The following is a 17,245-nucleotide window of genomic DNA, read 5'->3' as shown; positions in this document are numbered from 1 at the left end:
TTTAATGTTTATCTAAAAAAGACACGTTTTGTATAGGTATTTTACCTTTGACTACGTTTTGTTGTCTTTTTCAATAAGACATGTTTTCTGTGACAGTGGATCGAAGAAAGCATTGACAATGAAGTGCGATTAAGTGTGTATTTGAAGTCTAAAATTTACATTGATTTGTGTACTTAAGCATGCAACCCTGGCTATTGAATTTGTATCTCCAAAGGGACACATAATTTAGTTATGTAAAAGTAAGAAAAAATATTTTAAGGTTGCCTATATAAGGAGTGAAAAATCTTTACCATAGAGCAGGAATCCAATGTTTCATTTCATTTGGGAAATGCATAGTCACAAATAACGTTTTGAAGTTTTAAACAGCGAGTTTTTTCTCTGGTACAATACAGCGGGCTTAAAAAATACGGAAAAAAAATGAAGAAAAAGTGGTATTTAAAGAAAAATAAAAAAAAAACTAAAAATGGGGGGAAGTAAAATAATTGAGAAAATAATAACACAAACTGTAAATTTGCAATAAATAAAAAATAGAAGATGAAAAAAGAAACTGTTTAGCATTAAAAAAAAAAAAAAAAACACGTTAAAACACGGTTTTTTGTTTTAAACGTTTTTTTAAAAAAAAAAGTGCTTTTTTAAGTTTTAAATGACATTTCATTTTCTCACATTTTTTTCGCATTTTTTTCAAAAATGACACGATTTTTGTGACGATGGGGAAATGTCATCTCTGTCTCAACAATGCTTTTATCGTTTGATTCAACAGCATTCCATTATTAGACAGAAATTGACAGTGATCTCAATAAATTTCCAATAAAAAGTGGACTTTGTCAAGAAATAGAATTTGAAAAAAATTAAAAACAAAATATCCACTAAAACGGGAATCAATCTCTCATAGTTGCTGTGAGCACACATTTAATGTAACAGACCATTTTGCACCGATATCAGATTCATACTTATCTCCCCTAAAAATTGGAAGCAGATTCATGTAACACTATGTTGCATGGTTCTATGAATCCAAACGGTCTCTAAATGAAATAAAGTCAGTACTCCCATGTAGGCACAGGATTTATGTTTGGATTTGAGTCCAAATCAAGTTTGGGTGGCGTAAAAATCTGATATTTAATTACATTCAGTTTTGCTTTCTAGTCAGATCTGAGATCCGGCTAGGAATACACAATCAGACCGATCATCGAAGGTAGAGTCATATATTTTCACTTGGGATCCAAATTTGTGATGCATGGTAAATGTGGTCCACTGACATGTTAATTATAATCAGTGTCTTCACTAATGATCAAAGATGTGTTGCGTATCCACATGTCTATATATATAAAAAGAAATATAGTGAATTTGAAGTCAGGCAGCCAATATCTATTGCCATAGGAGTTTTTTTTTAAGAATTTGCAATGCTAAAAATGCATTCCGTGGTTAGAAACTAGGGCCAATGATATACCATTTTTAAATAGACCTTTTGCGATAGTTTTTAGCAATGGGCATTGGAATTCGAAATAAGGATCTGATTATATGAAAACGGGTTTGAGTCGGATCCACTAATGCCGAGCCTTATGACCCAAATCTGTAAAAATTGATGCTTGAGCACTTTGAAAGAGACAAAGTCGAACAAAGGAAACATTTTATTTCCAAGCAAATTTGGAAGTTCAAATGCTATGGTGATGCATAAGAGAGCAGTTCCCATGAACCGTCATAGATATATGGAATTTGATTGCGGATCTGATTATCTAAACCTCTGGGACTGCACAATTTCTTATAGCCAAGCAAGGATGTCAATTGGTTTGCAATTGATCAGACCCGGTTTCGATGTAGAATGGACTGGTAAGAAAATGAGATCACACGATCACTAACTGGGTCAAGGTTTCTATACAATCTGTACCAAAGCCGGATCATGACTCAAAGATCTGAAATGTTTACCATATTTCACATGTAAATCCAGGATATTAGTGTACATGGACATGATTTGGTTTCAGAAAATGCAACAGAGTCTGAACAATGCCCACCCGGACCTGATTATCATGGACTCAGGAAGCCTGTTTCTAATCCTGAATCTGGTTCATATAGTGAAAATCTGGATCCCCAAGTGGACCAAATCTCATTTGGTCAAGAAATTTGTGTCCACCGGGGTCTCACTGGATATGGTTAGATCTGGATGTAAAATGGATATCATAACAATGACAGTCATTTATCAAATGAATAGAAGTAGAATTTGTAGATCTATCTAAACATGAGAGTTGGTAGGCTAAGATCTAGATCCAGTGACACCAAACTCCATGGCTGGATTTTGATGCAGCTTGGTTGTGAATATCAGATCTGAGCCAAAGCACTCCAGATCCAAGGAAGAATTGAAGATCAACCATGTCCAAATTCAAAAAGTCTGCAGCAAAGTTTTCATAGATCCCATATTCAAGAGCCTTTCTTTCGAAGAACAAGTTCTTGGATAGGCACATCCATTGAGTCCAAGCTCACTGTAGGTCCAAAACAAATGGAAATGTAGGTCCAAAAACAAAAGATGTAGAGGCCCCCGGCCACTTTGCAGGAGACTTGGGAGAGAACAAACAAGCTTGTTTGCATCAGAGTAAGCGAAGAAGTACTATTTCATTTCACCGCCCATGTGAGAGTCGAAACTCCCCTGCCCCAAGGTCTAAGGCTGCGTCGCGACCTATCAAGGTATTTGTTGATCCAAAAATCTACCAGAAGTCGCGATCTCAGTTTCCCTATTCAAACCAGGGGGTCTAAGGGGAATGAATGGGAGGAACAGATCATGCAGTTATGTAGTGGTGGTGCCTTACACTTCAAGCTTAGCTCCGAACCTTTTGGGAATTGAATCTAAGTGAAGTTGAGGGTGACCAGTCCACCCCCATAGTTACAGAAAATGCATTTTTTTTGAAAAAAAATGTGAAAAAATGTGATAAATTAAATGACCATTTAAACCTTTAAAAAATGTGTTTTTTGAAAAATCTACTTTCCTTGAAGTCAAGGTCTTCCTACCATTTTGTTGATGGAAAATGGCATCCATTGCATTTATCTATCTCAGAACCCGTTTATCGAGTTGACCTTCCTTTTCTTCAACTGAATTTCCTATTCCAAATGATTTTGATGGCTCTCATCTTGAAAAGCTACCTGGCCTCTCGACCCTCAAACACAAGTATGGATAAGGCATGGAAAGGGGGGTTTTGTGGGAAGAAGATTGTAACATGAGAATCAAGGAGGTCAACATGTTTCAAATATACAAGCTTTCTATGTACCCAGACAAGTTATTCACCCTCTCACCCTTCTCCAAATTCACATTATCTGTGAAAGTAGAGGTGCCCTTCATTACGAAGGCGTCATAAAGATGGGCAACGAATCCCTTGCGGGTGTCGGTGCTCTTAAAACTTAAGAAAACATCATATTTCTGCACATCGTCTCCTTGGGAAGTTTGCGAGGATGCCTCAGTTCCGTGACACCACAACTATGAGAGCAGACGCCCATCTCCTTGGTAGCTCCTTCCATTGCGTCCAATTGGACAATAGATTAGAATGTTCCCAAAGAAACAGTGAGACCGCCTCCTAGGGTTTTTCGCCTACCAACAGTTAGATTGGAGAGATTTGGTTAGTTTACATATTTAATCTCATAACTGCAATTGGGCCCTCTTGCAGTTATTAAATGTAAATATGGGGCTCAAGGCCACTATTCAACATCTCCCACGTGGTCATGAAACTGTGAGATTGTTTCCACTGTTTGTGGGTTTCCTTGATCTTTAGTTACGTAGTTTTTCATATTAGTTTGTCCATCGTAACTTGAATTTTGTTCAAAGTTTGTAGTGAGGTTTTCCTGTCAATTGTTTTTCATTACAACTTTTCAAATATTCGATATATTTCACATTAGTTATGAGGTTTTCTTCATGCACAAGTATTTCCATCGTAACATGTTAAAACTTAGTCTTATGTGAACCACAAGCTTTACATAAAAATCAACAAGAATTCTCTTGATAATAATACTTGCTATCATATAAGCATTTGAAACGTACATGTATATTCTCTTCTTATTCAATGACGAAGTGAGCTTAGATATTTTTCAACCACCTTACAAAGAGGCTAACCAGTGTGTTCTTAGCCTCATACGGGCTACATGTTTGGCTAATAAATCATTAGGAATTCTTTTTGTTAAAAATGCTAGCAATTATATGAATATATATTTTTTTTTTGTCACTGTGGAAAATCAAATAACAGTTGTAGAATCGGCTGCCTCTGCTCCATGTGGGAGAGGTTAGCTGAGCCTTCTCTTCTCAGGCAAAAAGAGGAAAAATTAAAAGAAAAGAAAAAAGGGAACGAGGGGGCCGCTTGTTGATCAAACAGCTTTGGGGTGAAGATATCCTTCTTTTTTGGACATATTTTTCAATAAAATTATATAATGGCAAAGAGAAAATATTGCTTCTATAATATGATTATTTCTAGGAGAATGTGAGATTTTAGAAGATTATTCTATCTATAAAAGTTGCCAAATGTTGATACTTAAGGACGTAATAGATGTGACAATTCAATTTGAATACCAATCTACAACGGGATACAACATGAGAGGATACTTTTAAGACAACACCACGCACATGAGATTGTAAATAATTAGAGACATTAACATATATCCATATATTTTTTTAGAATCATTTTTTTCTTTTTCTTTTGTCAAAATTATTTTGTCTTTGTTGACCATATTGCAAAATAGTTCTTACTTTGTATATTTACCACAGTATCACCTAGTTTCCAGCATGACATGGTGGCCCATATGATCCAATATTCAGGTCCAACTTTAAAAAAAGTTAATATTTATTTATTATCAAAACTTTAAAAAATGGAAAGATATTCATGTGAACCTACAAGGCATTAATGCTCAAATTGTAAGCAAAAGGCCGGCCAACGTCTTCCCTACAAGGCATTAATGATCAAATTTGAGTTGAGGGTTCCCCATACCATTTAGAGGCGGCTCAAATTAGAATTGTGTGTGTGTGTATATATTGGTCGAAGCTTTTAGGAGGTATCTTGTTGCTTTAATAAGGTCGGCACCTTGCTTTCTTGCCTTTTGGGCAAAAAACTCTCCACTCTATTATTAAACTCTAGGATCTCTTTTCATGCTAATGTGATGATCTGCAAAATACTGCCTCTTGATTTGTCTTGGTGTTAATGTGAGGTGATGATCTGGAAAGTATTGTGACTCATGTTGGTGCCTATATGGAGAGAAGAGAACTTTTGCTGCCTTCACATATGTGGATTCACACTGCAGTTAGGGTCGAAAATATGAGTGTATGTGGATTCACACTATGCACTATGTAACATAAACAGGAGGGTTGTTGCGCAGTGGAATTCGAGTTCAGGTAGGGGCTAGGGTTAGGGTTGGGAAGCAGCCAATGCATTAGAGGGAAGAGAGAGAGAAGGATAGAGTGGTCTGATCGGTAGAGGAAGGAGAGAGATGAAGGGGGCAGTGCCAACAAACCCTCGCCGATGGACCTCCTTACCATATACTCCGCATGGGCGCCCACGCGGAGTATCTGGATTGCATATTCTAGGGGGCAGTTGGATCCTTAGATTTCTCTTTCGACTCTTATCCCCTTCACAGAAACATGTCTGGAAGTGTCTGGACACATAAACACACACACCTCAACAAAATAAGCTATTAGATGCAGAGATCTATTCATTGCTTTTGTTTCAAGGATTTTAGATCCTTGTTTGGGCCTGTTACAGGGGGGCCATGCCACATCATCCAGCTCCATGCTAGGTTGGAAGTTGGATCCATTGAAAGCTGAATTATAGATTTAATATCTTCTAAAAAATTAATGATTATAGAATATTTAAGAATTTATCTAGTACTTTAATTTTTAACATAATAACCTCGTGTTTCTAATGTGAAATGCATATTATAAGAAAAACCAATATACTTTCCATACTCGGCTGTGCATGCAAGAATTGCCTTCCTACCTTCAGGCTAAAAACAGGGATATGCTCTCTTTATCATATGCTCAGCAACACCGTGATTCTTTTCCATGAGGGAGCACATACTTCTGTTTGACTACAAGTTACAGCAGCTTGGTAGCTAAAACTTGTTATATTCAAATATAAGTCACTTTTTTTATTTTGACGTGCAGTGGCCACGCAATCGTAATATTCTTACATTAGATAGGTCGTGGTGAAGTATGTTCGTCATCTCTAAGAATTGAGTCTCTTTCTGTCTTTTAGATACCGTGCCGTCACAAGTGCCTATTACAGAGGTGCTGTCGGGTGCTAGTTTACTACATGACCAAGCGCCAAACTTTCGATCACATACCAAGGTGGCTAGTGTTATAGTCGTGTCCCCCAAAAGAATGCTCAACAACAATAAAAGAGGGCAATCCACCACAAAACTGCTAAAAACGGAATCACAGGACAGCAAGCAAAAGAACGAGTTTCCAACACCACTATTGCAGCAATATACGTCAAAATATATGCTAAATAATGCAGAAAAATAGGAGACCAATTTACGTGGAAAAACCCCCAATAATGGAGTAAAAAACCATGGGCAAGAGAGACTTTCTATATATCAAGAAAGGGAGCCAAATACACGAGCAACAATATCCCTACTGTTTTAAGAAAAACAGTGAACTCAAGAGAACAATAACACTCTCTTATGCGAATGAAAGAAAGAGCCCCAAAGATTCAAGAAAGAAATCACCCAATGAAGACTCCCTTCATTTTTCCTTCTTTGTCTTTCCTCTTTCTTCTTGGCGTGCCAATCGACCCACACGCCTTGCTTCTCCTCTTCTCTTCCTTGCCTTCCTCTTCTTCTTCTCCTTCTCCTTCTCCTTCTCCTCCCGTATGCAGCCACAAGAGGTCCCTTCTCTTTTTCCCCAAAAGAGAAGCCACAAAAGATATAGGCGTAAAGCCGTAAGAGAGAAGGGCACCATCGGGTGCCCTCCCTTTCACCAGCCCATCACTTAAGTGACGGGCCGGGTCGGGTCTTGAGGCTGGACCCGACCCAACAAACTCCCCTCCAGCCTCAAGAGAGGGAACATACCTACAAAAAGAACAAAATTAATACACTGCCTTAAAGGCAGTCATCCCAACTAGGTCTCTACACATGTCATGTTTCTCCTTAGGTAGAGACTTCGTCATTATATCTGCAGGATTCTTCTCTGTCTGTATCTTCTCTAACTGAATCAATTTCTGCTCAAGCACATCACAAATCCAATGATATATGATATCAATGTGCTTAGTCCTTGAGTGGAACGCTGAATTCTTCGCCAAGTGTATAGCGCTTTGGCTATCACAATGCAACATATAGGTCTTCTGACTAAGGCTTATATCATGAAGAAAACTCTTCATCCACAACAACTCTTTACAAGCTTCAGTTGCTGCAATATATTTTGCCTCTGTAGTGGAAAGAGCAACACACTTCTGCAACCTGGACTGCCATGATACAGCTCCCCCTGCAAAAGTAAAAACATAACCAGAAAGAGACTTCCTAGAGTTCAAATCACCTGTCATGTCTGCATCAACAAATCTTGTATCTTGGATTAGATTCACCAAAACATAAACAGTAAGTGGAAGTACTTTTCAGATACCTTAGGATCCACTTCACTACTGCCCAATGCTCATTGCCTGGATTTGACAAGAACCTGCTAACTACACCAACTGCATAAGCCAAGTCTGGGCATGTGCAAACCATAGCATACATGAGACTCCCTACTGGGAGTCATATGGAACATTCTCCATTCTTTCTTTCTTATCTGCTGAAGAAGGACATTGCTCATTTCCCAATTTAAAATGTGTTGCTAAAGGTGTACTTACAGTTTTGGCATCTTTCATGTTGAACTTGCTAAGTACCTTCTCAATGTATTTATCTTGTGATAACCACAACTTCTTTGTTTCCTATCACGAACAATCCTCATGCCTAACAATTGTTGTGCTGGCTTCAAGTCTTTCATATCAAAGAACTTGCCCATATCGATCTTCAATTGGCTAATCAATTGACAATCCTGTCCAATAATAAGCATGTCATCTACATATAACAACAAGATAATGAAGCTACCTGATGAGAACTCTCTGATGTAGACACAATGATCTACGGCTGACCTGCGATACTTTTGATTTATCATAAATGCATCAAATTTCTTGTACCACTGTCTAGGTGTTTGTTTAAGTCCATACAAGCTCTTCTTCAACTTACAAACCATGTGTTTCTTCCTGGCAACCAAAAAACCTTCTGGTTGTGTCATGTAGATTTCTTCTTCTAGATCTCCATGAAGAAAAGTAGTTTTTACATCTAACTGCTCCAACTCCAAGTCTAGACAAGCCACCAAACCAAGTATTACCCTGATAGATGACATTTTAACAACAGGAGAAAAAATTTCATCAAAATCAATACCTCTTTCCTGCTTGAAACCTTTACCACTAACCGAGCTTTGTATCTCAACTTGCCTTGACCTTCATTTTTAAGCTTGTAGACCCACTTGTTCTGCAACACTTTCTTACCTTTTGGTAGCTCTACCAAATCAAAAGTGTGATTCTTGTATAAAGAATTCATCTCATCCTTCATAGCTTTAATCCATTCATCTTTATGCACATCATCTAGCACCTCTGCATAGCATTCTGGCTCTCCACTATCTGTAAACATAATATATTCATCAGTAGAATATCTAGTAGATGGTATACGTGTTCTTTTACCTCTACCCAATTGCTCCTCAATTGGCTCTGAATGCGAAGGAAGCTCCCCCTCCAACTCATGCTCATAATCAGTTTGAGTCTCCATAGGCTGCCATCTATATACTGCTCATCTGTCTCTCTTTCCTCTTCCTCTACATCTTCATCAGTCTCACCATGCTCAGATGAAAGTTCTTCAAGTTCTGCATAGGTTGGCTCATGAACACCACTAGCATTCACACCTGACTTCGTGTCTCCCATGACATCTTCAATAGTCTGTTCCTCTTTGAAGACAACATCACGACTCCTATAGATGTTGTCATTCTTTGGATCTCATAACCTGTAACCAAATTCATTATCTGCATAACCAAGAAATATTAGAGGAATAGCTTTATCATCTAATTTGGTCCTATGTTCTTTAGGTACATGCATAAATGCTTTGCAACCAAAAACTCTAAGGTGATCATACTTAACCTCTTCATCTGACCAAACTCTCTGTGGAATGTCTCCATCTAGAGGCACTGAAGGAGACCTGTTTATTAAATAAACTGCAGTACGTATTGCCTCTGCCCAAAAATACTTAGGCAACTTAGAGCTAGATAACAAACTTCTAACTCTCTCGATTATTGTTCTATTCATCTTTCTGCAACTCCATTATGCTGTGGAGTATAAGGAACTGTCTTTTCATGTCTAATACCATGCTTTAGACAATAATCTCGTAAGAAGATGCTATGTACTCACCACCATTATCTGTACGCAGTCTCTTCATCTTCTTACCAGTCTCGCGCTCAACCGCTGCATGAAAAGTCATGAAGATACTACTTACTTCACTTTTGCTTTTCATTGTAAAGGCCCACACCTTCCTAGATGCATCATCAATAAATGTAACAAAATATGATGCTCCACCTTTAGATGTCACATTTATAGGTCCACAAACATCTGAATAAACTAAATCTAAAACATGTTTAGTTTTTAAGAGCGCTTTTTCTGAAAGGAAACTCGATGCAACTTACCAACCAAACAATGATCACATGGAGATATCTGTGCACCATCTGCCTTTGGTAACAAATTCTTATTGGTGAGCAAGTCGATTCCTCTTTGACTCATGTGACCTAACCTCTTATGCCACAAATCTGACGAAGTACCACCAGTAACTGCATTGACATCCACACTACTGATTCGAGACTTCATCCCATACAAAAGCCAAATCTGTCACCTCTAGCCAACACTAGTGCCCCCTTGGTAAGTTTCCAACCTGTCTGACTAAACGAAGTACAATATCCATCTTCACTTAGTCTTCCTGCAGAAATCAAATTCATTCTCAAGTCTGGAACATGTCTCACATCTCTCAAAGTCAACTTGCATCATGTGCTCGTCTGAATGCAAACATCTCCTATCCCAACAATCTTCGAAGTGTCACTGTTGCCCATGTGAACTACTCCAAAATCACCTGCTCTGTAGGATAAGAATAACTCTCTACATGGTGTGGCATGATATGATGCCTTTGTATCTAAAATCCATGTAGAATCACCATTTTGAACTGTAAGACAATCATTTTCTTCAGATAAAAATAACACTACCTCATCATCTGAAGCAACTGCAGTGTACTCTTTTGGCTTCACATTCTCTTGAGTCTTCTTTTTCTGCTCTTTTTCTTCTTTCAATTTCCTGCAATCAATCTTCTTGTGCCCTGGAATACCAAGTGAAAACATTTACTGTTATCTTGGGTCTTGATTTGGACTAGAGTTTGACCTATCATGCCATTTGTTACGGTTCTTCTGTCTGCCCCTGTCTCCCATCACTAGCACTTGCGAGCTACCAGTACCAAGAGACTTTCTCCTTGTTTCTTCATTTAGAATGTGCTGGTTACATGCTTCATCATAAGCACACCATCTGGAGCGGAGTTGCTCAAAGAAACAACTAAAGTTCCCAACTGTCGGGAAGAGAACTAAGCAACAAGAGTGCCTGTAACTCATCATCTAATATCATTTTCATGGCTGACAACTGATTGATTATGCTCTGCACTTCATTCAAATGCTCTGACACTAGTTTTCCCTCTCTAAGTTTCAGATTTCCAATTGCCTAATCAAGAAAGCCTTGTTCCCAGCTGTTTTCCTCTCGTAAAGATCATGCAACTTCTGCCATAACGACTTCGCGCTCGTCTCTACGGATACCAAAGAAAAACACAGTCATCTAACCATTGTCTGATGGTGCCAATGGTTTTCCTATCCAATAACTTCCATTTTTCATCTGTCATATTCGTGGCTTCTGGTTCTCAATGGGTGCATATAAGTCTTTACAATACAGCAAATCTTCCATTTTTGCTTTCCATATAGTCCAATTGTTCCCATTTAAAGAGACCATTTTAGTAGGGGTCGACTCCATCCTTTAATAAAATGCACACAACCACCCTAACGCTAACCTGGCGCTAACTTGGTGCTAACCTGTCTCTGATACCACTTGTTATAGTCGTGTCCCCCAAAAGAATGCTCAACAACAATAAAAGAGGGCAATCCACCACAAAACTGCTAAAAACGGAATCATAGGGCAGCGAGCAAAAGAATGAGTTTTCAACACCACTATTGCAGCAATATACGTCAAAATATATGCTAAATAATGCAGAAAAATGGGAGACCAATTTACGTGGAAAAACCCCCAATAATGGAGTAAAAAACCACGGCAAGAGAGACTTTCTATATATCAAGAAAGGGAGCCAAATACACGAGCAACAATATCCCTACTGTTTTAAGAAAAACAGTGAACTCAAGAGAACAATAACACTCTCTTATGCGAATGAAAGAAAGAGCCTCAAAGATTCAAGAAAGAAATCACCCAATGAAAACTCCCTTCATTTTTCCTTCTTTGTCTTTCCTCTTTCTTCTTGGCATGCCAATCGACCCACGCGCCTTGCTTCTCCTCTTCTCTTTCTTGCCTTCCTCTTCTTCTTCTCCTTCTCCTCCCGTATGCAGCCACAAGAGGTCCCTTCTCTTTTTTCGGGAAAAAAGCCACAAAAGAAAGAGGCGTAAAGCCGTAAGAGAGACGGCACCATTGGGTGCCCTCCCTTTCACCCGCCCGTCACTTAAGTGACGGGCCGGGTCGGGTCTTGAGGCTGGACCCGACCCAACAACTAGAAGAGCTGCGAAGCCACGCTGACAAGAACATCGTCATCATATGGCAGGAAATAAATGTGATCTGGAAGATCAAATAGTTGTGCCTGCAGAAGATGCACAAGAATTTGCACAGAGGGAAGGCCTGTTCTTTTTGGAAACCTCTGCACTCAATGCAACAAATGTGGAATCTGCCTTCTTAACTGTACTAACTGAGATTTTCAATATTGTCAACAAGAAAAACTTGGTTGCAGGAGAAAATCAAGCAAATGGTCATCCTTCACCCCTTGCAAGGAAGAAGATCGTTATCCCTTGGCCAGCACAAGAAATCCCTGCCAAGGGCAAGATGTGCTGTAGTTCATAATTCGTCTCTATTTTCCTTTTAGGCGGTGTGGTTTCGCTTCAGTTTTGTGGTAAGGATTATTAGAGGATTCCAGTGATCCTTGCGTCTATTGTAAATCTCTATTTGTTTTACTTTTATGGTCCGTTGAGGCATTTTTTCTGAACCTGGAGGAGAATTTGTTGGTTGAAGAACTCGCTGCCTGACTAGGAAGCCATGTGAAAAGATTTCATGGTTAATTGGTTTGTTCTGCAAATCGTCTGCGTGGTTATCTGTTTGCCATCTCAATTTCGCAGTGATGAGTTAAAGTTTTCCCTCGACGAAAGTGAAAGAACTACTGCAGTTCAAAATGGCCTCATTTCGAACTGTGGAACGGAAAGAAAGAAGGACCAAATAGGTGGTGAAACGTGCATCGTACGGTGAATGAAACGACAGAGGCGGCAACTTATCAGCACATATTCGATCTGTCAACTCAATTATTGCTAAAATCTTGGTGAGAGTATTTGCCTAACAAAAATGGAGCATGACGGGTGCAAATGGCGAGTAAAAGCTCTTTCACAGAACTCATTCTATATGAAAGAAATTTACAAATTTGTCTTAAATTGTAAATTCACCATTTTGGGGAAGAAACACCCATTACTCAAACTTTAACATGCAGAACCCTACCAGCTCACAAAGCCATTCCAACTTGCTAGAAGTGTTTTAAGAGTTGTGTAACTGACGTCGGAAGATCCTTGTGCGCTTTCCATAATGTCTCTACAACTTTGAGACTTCTTTGGAGGAGCAAGTCAACAAAACAGGGTGCAAACTCACAGGAAAAACATCTGTAATTGATCATAAATTTTCAAATTCACGTGCTGGTTTACCATAACATGGTTAATTTTCAGTGATAAAACGTGAGGTGAGATCTTAAGAAATTAAAGCAAGGGCTTTCTCAAACTCACGTGATGGTTTACTATAACATGGTTAATTGACAATAAGAAAACGTGAGCTGCAACCTTAAGAAATCAACGCAGGGTTTTATCAAACCGCAAATGAATCCACATCAAACCTAGTAAACCATGCCTAGGCTCCACAGTAAATCACAAAGGCAATAAGGTAATCAACACACAAACAGATTGCTATAAACTAATTGATTTTTCAAGGTTACATTGAACAAGCTGGCCATAAATGGGGGATATGCAAAGCATGAACTTGCCACTGAAAAACAGTTGAAACATGAGAGAGCGTACACAAGGGGCTTCATCATGAAAAAGGTTAGCTGACACAGCCCTTGTGGTTCTCATCCTCGGTCTTTTGCAATGACGAAGACTGCCCACTAAGCCTATCAAGCAATTCCTGATATTCTACTTGTGATACCATGATACTCAGATTTGTTCTTCCTTTCCAACATCCGATAGCAATTGTTGACCCATCAACATCAATCGTATCAGGAACAGGACCCTCCCCTAGAACAAAAAAAAGTGGAAGTACATGAAGAAATGTGACATAGCATCAAGAAAGTCCCTCGTCAAACCGAGACTTAAGGCTTTCGATAACTCCAACTGTTAATTAGAAGAAAAAGATAATTGGATAAAAGACACGTAATTTACCTTTATGCAACACAACAACCTGCAGACAACTCTGAAGCCTTTTCACCAAACTCAGCATCACAAAAGTCTGCAAACTTAACTGTACGATATTTTAAGAGATGCACAAAGTCTTTTAGTGATGCGTGGATCTGCTGTTTGGTCATATATGGCAGCAAGAGGGGTAAACCTTCAGAAGATATCCTAAAGGCACATGAAGTAGACGAATCCTTTGATGTCTGCCTTTTCCTGACAAAAGAAGGCACCCAGTCTAACAGGCAAGAAAGGAATATACCTAAAGTTCCAAACTACAGGCAATTTATTCCTCAAAATGTCACTCTGTCTAACCATACTTCAGCAAATAGATGACTTGCAGACGAGTGAGAGAGAGAGAGCTACTGGGAAAGCTATAATTTAGCAGAGCAGGAGCACAAAAATTTAGAAGGCACTCCTCTTTTTAGGATTTTTCTCATCAGAATATCAAATTGATGACCTAAAACCCATCAATCAAGCTCCCAGCATATTGCAAACATATATTACTACAGTGTACATAATAACATTTCATTTCTTATGACCAAGCTAAACCATGAAGTACTTACAATAATATTTGAGAAGGAACTACCAAACAAACATGCACTATCATTAACATGAATAGCAAATAACTACATGATCGTCCAATGTATTGAACACAAGAAATGCCATATACAGTCAATGTGAAAATATTGTTCTTCAATATGGTGACATCTGGAGGCAATAAAATCAAGTCGAGTAAGAACTGCATCTATTTCATGAGAACAGGAAACCAGTTTTTGCAACCACCTGTAATTTTAGCAAGTTCAGATACAAACTAAAGAAAGGAATAAATTGATTTCAATCCTAAAGTTCCTCTACAAGGTCACTTGGAGAAATGACTAGGACAAACAACAGTTACTTCTATACAGGCAAAAACGAAAAAAAAAATGATGAAAAGGGAGGAACTTACAAAAGTTTTCAATCCAAGAGATCTTATCTTTAGCTGCTGACCAACACAAAAATTCAACCTGATGACGTCATGAACGGACTTTGATATATAGTATATCCTTTTCACATGGTGGACATCATCATTTCGAGTTACAAGATGTCCATGAAGGGGCAATGATTCATCAATGCCATAAAAGTTTCTTAAATTATTAATTATGTTATCATCCATGAAGAATACAACAGGATCGACTCCTCTCCATTTTCCCTGGATCTGCAACTTTCCTCTCCCAACTCCCTCCCTGTTCAAGTCAGTCATGCCATCCTCACATTCTTCAGCCTTCTCCATCTCATTGCCTTCTGGACAGAGCTCAGAGTGGTCTGCTTCTGAACCAAATTCTAAAGTGGTCTGCTTCTGAACCAAATTCCCTGTTCATCCAAAGAATCTGAGGCCACACTTCCCTCAGCTAAATCACCATTATCATCACTTGGTGCATTAACAATTATGCTTGTATTACCCGTGCATGATGCCTCATTGACCTCCTTTGCTGGCCCTCCAGTCTTGCCACTTTCATCCGTATAACCTACTTGCTTACTTGGCCTGTCTGTAGCAGAAATTAAAGATAAACAGGCATTTAGATTATATCTTCAATTAGTAGCAAGTAAGCACTTAGTGAAGCATTTACTTCTAATGAAGTTGATAAAAAACTAAGGTGTATTACTTGGTAATTTAATGTTGATAATGACATACAGTACAGAAAATCCAACAGGAAAATGCTAAAGTCAGAACAGTATGTTAAAAAAGAAATGAACAAAGATAAATGCTGATGTCAAACAAGAAAGGATCTCATGAAGCAGGATAATTCTATTTCTAACATATGATGTAGTCTTTTGTTGGGTCCTATTCATCCATGGTCTACAACTTAAGCTAACTCGACATAACAAGAGGAAGAAGAAAAAGGAAAAACTTCAGTAAAAAAAGGAAATACAGCAAGCAATTAAACAGTCTAGGATACCTCTTGAATGAGAAATTTTTGGAGGACAGCAATTGAAAAGGCTCCTCCATTTTGGTCATGTGGCAAAATCCTCATACATCGTTCCAAAGGAAAGTTCGAAACTTCTTTTGCTTTAGGTTTTGGATTTCTTGGAGTTATGGATTGAGAGCAAAACTTTTCTGTCTCATTTTCCTCACAAGTCTTACTCGAAGCAATGCCGTCACCCACATCACAGTTACCTCTTTCAAGAGGGAAGTTTTCATCGAAATTTTCATCAATTTGACATTGCTTCTGCAAAGAGGTATCAGTTTGTAGCTCATTCACATTGACTGATATCTCTTCTTCACCAAAAGCAGATGCTTCCCTTGGCTCCCCAGCTTGACCTGAAGGGAACATGCTGGGCACTATCACTGCCTTTCTGTTAGAAGGAACTTCTTCGTAAGAAGTCAGCCAGCAACCCTTATCCCACACCTGCATTGTTAGTATCAGCATTCATAAATTAATTGATGTTTTGACATTTCCAAGTAAAGCTACCATAAGAATACAAATTAAGAAATGCTTGAAGCTGGGTACAATCATAAAACATGATTCAATAATGTTTATGTCAGAGACAGACAATGAGACATGGTAAGCTCAGGAATCATTAAAAAGGAAAGTGGCCGATCCTTGTCAAAGGCAAACCAAATAGCTTTGTCCTCACTCCTGAGTCTATTACATAAAAGTATTACGACAGAACATTCCCTTTTCTAGATGGCAACACCAATTATTACCAGATTATACACCCAACAAATGGAAATCTACACATGATAAAAGAACACTATTAAGACAAATTCCAAAGTGCAATTATTTTGTTTTTGAATGAACAGTGAACCATTCACCTGTACAGGGTAGCAGCTTACATTTTGATAAAATACTTACTTCTTTAGGTGTGGTGTTGGTGAAAGTAATGAAGTTATTCATGAAGTTAGCAAATGGAGTCCTAAAGTGCATGGTGCTCGTGAGGTGTTGAAAGAGATTGAATTCAAATTTGAAGCAATGGATGTCTTGTAATTCAGTCATTCAGGGAGAGAAAGCTTCTATGTGTAGAAAATCTGCTTCTAAATGATTGGCAATATATTTGCTGAAATACTTGAAGCCTCTAAATTAGCAAAGCATGCTTTCTAAGGGGACACACACACTGGGTCCTGGACATACATTGCCTAGTTGCAAATGCATTTCAAATTACTACATGCTCTTTCCAGGCATTATAAAATAAATTCAGCACCTTCTTAAAAATATGTTTTGAATAAATAATCAATTAACAGCGGCTACAGTCTTGTTTACTGTATCTTTTCCACCCAACAAAGAATATCTTGTTCATTTTGTCAAAACAAAAACTTTGTGTTGACAAACGCTAGCAGAAACTAAACTAAGTTCAGTTAATGAAAAAATAACTGCAGTAAATTTGGGTTTCAGCTGTACAGAAGTAGAAGAACATTTTTGTTGCTCATAAAAGGACAATTATGTGGTGCACATGAAGGCAGAGATTCTAACCTTCCATGTCTTAAGACCAGGACGCCTGATCAACTGGGGAAGCTCGGCAGAGACATCCAAAAGCCCCAGGGTGAGGCGCCTAGGCAATCCA

At 38.5% G+C, this 17,245-nt stretch overlaps 1 protein-coding gene and 1 pseudogene across 1 annotated transcript; one reads left to right on the top strand and one right to left on the bottom strand.

Annotated features, from left to right (window-relative positions):
* The first annotated feature begins 3,662 nt into the window (after positions 1 to 3,662).
* Positions 3,663 to 12,125, top strand: LOC116266692 (ras-related protein Rab11D-like; annotated as a pseudogene).
* Positions 12,126 to 15,062: 2,937 nt separating this feature from the next.
* Positions 15,063 to 16,082, bottom strand: LOC126410701 (uncharacterized). Its single transcript, XM_050081309.1, has 2 exons — positions 15,643 to 16,082; positions 15,063 to 15,231 (listed from the first exon to the last, which is right to left on the bottom strand). Exons 1-2 carry the CDS (start codon positions 16,015 to 16,017, stop codon positions 15,211 to 15,213), a joined length of 396 nt encoding a protein of 131 aa, XP_049937266.1. The 5' UTR covers positions 16,018 to 16,082; the 3' UTR covers positions 15,063 to 15,210.
* Between the last annotated feature and the right edge of the window lie 1,163 nt (positions 16,083 to 17,245).

This window comes from Nymphaea colorata, chromosome 13 (genome assembly GCF_008831285.2).
Source record: "Nymphaea colorata isolate Beijing-Zhang1983 chromosome 13, ASM883128v2, whole genome shotgun sequence".
NCBI lineage: Eukaryota > Viridiplantae > Streptophyta > Magnoliopsida > Nymphaeales > Nymphaeaceae > Nymphaea > Nymphaea colorata.
Note: the sequence above shows the minus strand (reverse complement) of the source record. Positions and strands in the feature narration are given on the sequence as shown.

What these genes read in the sequence shown, in the direction of transcription:
- LOC126410701 (XM_050081309.1), bottom strand. Translation starts at nt 16,017, where the DNA reads ATGTTCCCTTCAGGTCAAGCTGGGGAGCCAAGGGAAGCATCTGCTTTT. An exon ending in AAAAATTTCTCATTCAAGAG is followed by an intron (nt 15,232 to 15,642) that starts GTATCCTAGACT and finishes TTTCTGCTACAG; the next exon opens with ACAGGCCAAGTAAGCAAGTA.